This window comes from Octodon degus, unplaced genomic scaffold, assembly GCF_000260255.1.
Source record: "Octodon degus isolate 3935 unplaced genomic scaffold, OctDeg1.0 scaffold00221, whole genome shotgun sequence".
In the NCBI taxonomy this organism is placed as follows: domain Eukaryota; kingdom Metazoa; phylum Chordata; class Mammalia; order Rodentia; family Octodontidae; genus Octodon; species Octodon degus.
In genome coordinates, this window is record NW_004524797.1 from 1,798,974 (window position 1) to 1,805,982 (window position 7,009).

Here is a 7,009-nt window from a genome sequence, read left to right on the forward strand (position 1 = left end):
GGGACTGGTCCCGCCGGCGCAGGGTAGCAGGAAACTCTCCGCACACTCACCGGACCTGGGCTAGCACTCCATTGTTCTTTCAATTGTATTTTTTTTTAGGATAAGTTTACAAAGACTTGACACATTCTGTGAAGACAGAGCCCAAAAGTCTAATAAGTTCGGGAAATAGTTCACTCTGACTTCCTTTTTTATGTGCTTTCAGGGGTTCCACAGCAAGGAAATCTGGGTAACTTTATTAGCTTGGTTTGGCATGTGTAGTATGCAAAGGGACTACATTTTTGGAACTAAAAAAAAAAAAAATGGAAAAAGCAGAGCTAAGACAGTCCCTTTGGTGACACTGAAGCCACAAGAAATGCTGTATTTCCATTTCCTCCACTCACTGAGCACCCGTCAGAGAATCTTCCTGTTCCCTGCCCAGTGTCAAATGGGTCATGGGGTGCAGCCTGGATTACTGGAGTGATAGAAAAGAAATGGCTGCCTCTGGATTGTGAGGGCACTGCCAGTCCCAGGAGCATCTCAGACAAGTCTAGCATGCCACGTGCACGAGTTCTTGGGGTGACTTACCGCAACCCGGTTAAGGTCATCAACTTCCCTTGGTTAAGGGACTGGTTTTGAAGGGCAATAGCAGCATCCAAAGCAAGGAGGGTCCTTGGAAAACAGTGATGTGCACTCTGTTCATGTCACATCCTTGTCAGGAAATGCCACCAACCTCAGCAAGTACTGCCAGCCATGGTGTGGGTGACCTTGTCGTGTTGCAGCTAGCCGTGCAGTCTCGGCACATGGTGAGGCCCACTGGACAATCACATTAGAGGGTCCATGACAAGAGGGAGTCATGTTGGCTGGGGCATGAGAACAATTCCCATACACAGGGAGGGTGTCCAAACTGGGCAAGGCTGAGAAGATAGAGGTGCCACTGGTACGTCTCTGAAATGCTGCCGCAGGAAAAGGCCTTGGCCTAGTGTCTTCATGGATTCACAGTGGAAGTCTTAGGAGATCCCTGTGTATAGACAAACATGTCCAGTGCTGGGGAGGGGGCTGATTCAGGAGGCAGCAACCTCCCAGAAGACACTGGCATCAAATGCAGGAGGGCAGGTACCCAGGCAGTCATTTCTGTCCCTGCGATCTGCAAGCCTGGTCTGGCCTGGAGTACAGTGAAGTCAGAGACATTGGAAGAAGCCACAGAGATATGGGTGCAGGAGGGCTCAGGCAGTCTCTTCTATTTAGCTATGGGCATCTTCACTGGGGCCCAGGACACAGTGATATGTTCTTTTCTGATGTCCTGTTTCCAGAGCCCTGCAGCAACAGCAGCAGGGGAGGATCTGGTGACCACCAGCACAAACCAGGAGGCAGAGGGCAGCAGCATACCCACGGCTGTACCAACCCTGGCCATGTCCACCCTGGCCCCTCAGGAAGGGACCATTCCAGTAAGTAGCCCCAGTACACACCCCACTTGTGCCGTTTTGGGGGAGGTGAGGCTGTCTTGGTGAGCAGTAGCTGGCCAAGCACAGAACGACACCCCGTGGGGCTGGGGCTGTGGGACTCTGAGTAGGAGGCCAAGGCAGGTTCTGAATCATGCAGCAGGTGGTTGCAGACCTTGCACCACTGGGCACTCGACCTAGTCATGAGTACTGGTGGTAAATAGGAAACAGTGGTAAGAGGTGACAAGAGGAAACAGGATGCTTTGGGAGCATAGGACAGGGGCCTGGACTCAGCCTTGGGGGTCCAGGAGGTAGAAGGCCAGCCCAGCAGAGAGGATGAGTAGAAGCAGCAGAGCTCCAGCAGGGCAGCAGGAGCAAAGGCCAGGAGGCTCAAAGGAGCCAGAGAAGTGTGTGCACCCTGGCATCAGCTGTGAGGTGGGAGATGTAGATGGGGCTGGAGAGGCACCCAAGACCACAGAGAGCTTTGGAGGCTCTGCCTAGCAGCCCAGGAGGATCCAGCAGGAGGCAGGGGCCCCCAGAGGGTGGGACACAGCACAGAGATGTAGGCAGCTTAGAGCTCTGGAGAGATCAACCTGCCTTCCAGGAGGGGAAGGACAGGAAAGCCAGCCTGGCCTTAGGGATAGGCTCAGAGGCTGTGTCCAGGCCCAGGAGGGTAGTGGTCCCAGCCAGCTCTAGGCATAATTCTCCACACTGCATCCTGACGCAAGTCCTGCTGAGGAAGGAACTAAAACATGCTCACTGAATTTATAATTATGACTCTGAGTGCTGACAAAGTGAAAGCAGTTTGGGAGGTGGCATAGAAGCCAGATGGCACCAGTTAGGGGGAGGAGGAGGCAGGAGGTGGCCAGTTGACCCACTGGTATAGATAGCTTCTTCAGTGAGATGTGAGGAGGCCAGGAACCTGGATTTTTACCCCAATACAACAACCTAGGCACCAGTGGGACCTTTGCACTTGAGAGTAGAGGGCAGAGGCTGGGAGGGACAGCTAGTGGGCATGTCTCTCGAGGGTGGCAGGTCCTTGAGTAGGAACCAAGGAGGAGATGCCAGGTGTTGTGGTAGTCAGGGCACTGGGGCATGCATGCACTTTGAAGGAAGGGGAGCAAGAAGATGTAGGCACAGTAGGGGCCCCGCCCCTGAGGATCAAGGGTGTGATCTGCTGACAGTCTCTTGGGTTGTCTTTCTATTTAGGGTCTAGAGGATGAAGAAGGCTCTGCAGCAATGGGAACAGGGGAGGCTGAGATGCCTGTGAACACCGCTGGGGAAGTGGAGTCAGGCAGCATGCCCACGGAGGGACCTAGCTTCACCGTGTCCACTTGGAGTCCCAGGGAAGAGACCACTCTGGTAAGGAGCATGACACGCAGGGACAGCTGTTGGCCTTCCCTGAGTGTGTCTGTCACATGCAGCAAATCCAGAGACACATGTGTGGAGATGCAGTACCTCTCTGACTAAATGCTTTGCCCTGGTAAACAGGGGACCAGTGGTGACCATGGCCCAGGGAAACTGGGTGGGTCAGAGAGGTTGGGACCCATCTCAGGGCTGTATGGTGGCTGTGTGTGTGTGTGTTGGGGGGGTAATGGGTGACCACAAGCTGTCAGAAAGCTGGACAGAGGGGTCAGGGCGCAGCAGCAGGCAGAGCCTGGCCAGGGCCTTGCAGCCATGTCTAGCCTCAGTGCAGGATACAAACATACCAGGGCACTGGGAAATCCTGTCACAAAGGTGTCCCTGTAATGCTGCCCTCCAGTTTGCCATTCAAAGGACTCGAACGCAACTGCCATGTCCAGTGCTGTGTTCTCACAGGCAGCGTTCCCTTCCCTTTTCCTCACGTCTCAGATCCCATCAAACATCAAGTCTTGTTGACTTTTCTGCCCAGACCCATCACGATCCCTCTTGCTTCTGTGCTCTGCTGTCCAGCCCTGGACTGTCTTCTCCACATGTCCTCAGCTTCTGCGGCCCTTCCTGACCTCTCCATGTTCTCTCCCAACACTACTCTGGAGTTTAGGCTTCTGCTTAGAAGCTGTCCCTCACCCTGCCCTGCAGACCCAGCTGTCCTGAAGCCTTGCAGCGTCTCAGTCTCTTCAGTCCTCAGCCCCAGGTATTCCAGTCTGTCTCCCTTTCATTTGTTTAGCAGGCCCCTTTCCTCTTGTCACACAGCCTTGCCAGGCCCCTCTTCTCTGCTGGGAACTTCTCCCGCCCCTCCTTCCCATTCTTTCTTGTCCTCCAGTCAACTGGAACATCACTTCCTTGAGAAGGGGCTCTTCCACACTAGGCAGACCCTACCCTTGCCCCTGGGAGGCTCATCCCAATTGTGACCCATAATAAACTTGGTCACTGGATTGTGTCTGGCTTCCCAGCAGGATGCAAGCTCAGCGAGCACAGGAATGGTGGACACCTCTCACTGTTACACTTCCCTCTTGATTGATGCTGCATGACCGTTTGCTGAGTGAATGCACGGAGGAGCAGCCAGGTTACCAGAGGCCAGTGGCCCTGCCTCTGGGGTCCTCACATACCTGCTCCCCAATCTGTGCCACACTGACCAAGCAGCCTCCCAGCTCTGGCCTAATGTCCACACAGGGAGACTTCAGGGGGAGCACATGAGCTGACCAGTGATAGCTTCTCCAGGCCATCTGGCAGTTGTGTGGATGGTTTCTTCTCCTTCCTTTCTCTTCTGCTTCATCTTTTCCCTTTTCTTTAAAAACAAGCCACAAGGGATTAGGTCCCAGTTCCACTGCATCTTAGCTGAATAGAAACTAGGACTTGAATAGAACTGTCAAGGTAGTAAGCTCCTCATTACCGGAGGCAGGCAGACTAAGGCCAGGCAGACTTGGCAGAGATGTGCTAGGAGGATACTAGGGCAGGTGGGGTGGGCCCTGAAGAAGGTCTGTGGACTGCGTACAGTTCTTGTGTGCAAAGCTGCCGGGGATCTGCTGGGGGCTTCCTGCCTGCAGCACCTACATGCTTGCTGATGCTGGGCTTGGGTCGCCTGGCACCACTTCTCATGCCAGCTTTGTTCCAGGGTCCAGATGAAGCATTGTCAATCATGGCCACAGCCGCCACAGCAGTGCCCCTTGGCCCTTTTGAAGAAGAAGCAGCCAGTGGAGCCTTCACAGATGACCAAGCTATTCTCACGCCCACGGTGGCCCCTGTACAAGCCAGTGGGGCTTCCACAGATGACCTGGCTGTCCTCACATCCACGGTGGCCCTGGGACAAGTGGTTACCCCTGTAAGTGCCATCTAGTGTCCTCTGTCAGTCATGGGAGAAAGAGGTCACATCCTGGGATGGGGGCGGTTCGTGGCCTCCACACAGATGCATGCATATTCAGCTCTGTTGGGAGGTGTCTGGGGCAATGACAACTGGTTGGGGCAGGATGCAGTGGCAGGATTGTGATGCGGGGTTTTGCCCCTCACTGCTACCTCCTAGCCTTGTCCAAGAGGAACTTTCTCAGAGACAAGTGGCCCCATGTGGGCCAGGTGTCTGGGAGCTAAGCCCTTGGAAGAGAGGCAGTTTTCAGCAGGGCGCTATATGCTGGAAAGTGTTTTGAAGTCGAGCTCCTTGGAAATGACTGACCCCACCCATCCTATCCCACCCATTCACCCCACGGGTGAGGTGAACTGATTCCTCATGCTGGTTTCCCTCTCAGACCCCTGAGGACGAAGACTTGGAGCCCCTGGCCACAGCTGGTGGAGATGGGGTCAGCAGTGCTCCCCCTGCTGGGCTGCCACTCCCAGAACCCACGGCAGCTCCTGAGAGACGGGTCACCCTGGTGAGTGCACACAGGGTGCAAACCTGCCCTGGCACTGCTATGGGGAAGACAGAGGGCAGCTCAGGCCCTCTTGAATATGGGCTCTCACTTTGCTTTTCAAATTTGAGCCATTTAGGGCCTTCAAGCTGCGGACACTTGGAGAAACTGCATTTTGAGGAGGAAAAATCCCAGGGGCCCACCCTCAAGTCCCAGGCTGCCTTTTTAAAATCCACATGTGAGCTTTCTAACAAGCAGTACTGTTAGAAGATGTAAAGATGGTGGCCAGGCTGGGCTGGGCCTGTGGGGGGTGGGGTGGGGGTGGGGCCTGTCAAGTCCACTCCAGCACAGATTCCTAGGACCCTGGAGTGCCACGGCGTGACCTTAAGCGAGTGCTTTGGTTTCTCTGAGCCTGTTCAGATGTGTGAATGGGAGGAACTGAAGTTATATTGGGAACACTCTGTGTACACGCATGAGGTTGTCACCACTTAGCACTGTAACTTTGTCTTTTAGAAATAGGAATCCCAGCGGGTGTGGCACTGCAGCCCTAAAACCCCAGCTACTTGACCTGGGATCAAGCCTAACCTGGGCAATTTAGTAAGCCCTTGTTTCAGAATAAAAAAATAAAATGGGGGGTGAGGGTGGGAGGGTGGTTCAGTGATCAAGCATGTGGGAGGCCCTGGGTTTGATCCCCAGCACCACAAAAATCAAAACAAAGAGCAAAACAAAACCCATAAGGAAACTGACGGAGTCCTGAATTCTGGACTTGTGTAAAGCAGAGCACTCTTCAAGGGTGAGTGGTTTTAGAGGAAGGCCTCCTTTGGTGGTGCTGGTTGGCTGCAGCTGCTGACCTGTGGCTTCCGCTCACCCAGGAGCTCACCTGTGAGCATGCGTGGCATGATGGCAAGCCCCTTGGGCGGAGCCAGGCGCGAGGTTCTGTTTCCAAAGTGCCCTGAGTCCTGTGGGTAGTAGCCTCCTCACCATCACTGAAAGGTAGAAGGATAGTGAGCACTCTGCTTTTGAACTCGGTGGGGCCTGGCGGTGGCTTAAAGCCATACAGAGCCTGAGTCTAGTGCCGACCTAGAGAATTAGACAGAAGTTGGGCTGGGACACCAGACCGCCGGCAGCGAGCAGGGGAGCCCCCAGCTAGCTGTGGTGCCATACGCAGTGCGACTCCCTCACAATGTCCCCGCCTTGGTACTCCTTGCCCTGTGGTATGTGCAGAAACCCCGGCAGGAGCTCCGAGTGGAGCTACACCAGGCACTGGTAGAGGCTTCCTTCTTTTTAAAATGTAAGAGCCTGTACTGCCTAGTGAGTTCAAGGCCAGCCTAAACCACATAGCAAGACCCTGTCTTAAAAAACCAAGATAAATAAATAAATACATCTACCTTACTATTTTTTAAATTCTAAAAATTCACAAAGGGTCTTAGTAGGACATATGCAACCTCCATATAGCCATTACTTGGCTTAAACAGTTATCAATGTTCAGCCAATCTGGCTGTATCTGTCTTACTTCCTACCCCATCTTTTTGGAGAGAAGTGTAAGGTTGGAGTCTTATTTAAAAGTCCCAAACATCTGTTCATTTAACTTGTAAATAAATCAGTGTGTATTAGTGATGCACATTGTTGATGTGAGGGTTTTTCTTTTTTTTATATAACCACATGATCATTATCCCTCTAACAAAATCAGCAATGGTTCCTTCATATTTTATTTAATTCCCTGGGTTTTTAAAAATGTCCTTTCCCAGTTAGATTGTTTGACTGTGACTATAAACATGTTAATTTGTCTCAGATGTCTCCTAATCTCTAGCTTTTTCCCTGATTCTTTTAACT

General features: G+C 52.9%; 1 protein-coding gene across 2 annotated transcripts in view; it reads left to right on the forward strand.

Annotated features, from left to right (window-relative positions):
* Col15a1 (collagen type XV alpha 1 chain) overlaps window positions 1-7,009 on the forward strand; it is a 107,609-nt gene that overhangs the window by 51,200 nt on the left and 49,400 nt on the right. For both annotated transcript variants that reach the window (XM_023705453.1, XM_023705454.1), the window contains 4 exons: window positions 1,290-1,424; window positions 2,628-2,780; window positions 4,453-4,659; window positions 5,078-5,200. In XM_023705453.1, the coding sequence (XP_023561221.1) occupies window positions 1,290-1,424; window positions 2,628-2,780; window positions 4,453-4,659; window positions 5,078-5,200 (618 nt within the window). The remainder of the gene's footprint in view (window positions 1-1,289; window positions 1,425-2,627; window positions 2,781-4,452; window positions 4,660-5,077; window positions 5,201-7,009) is intronic.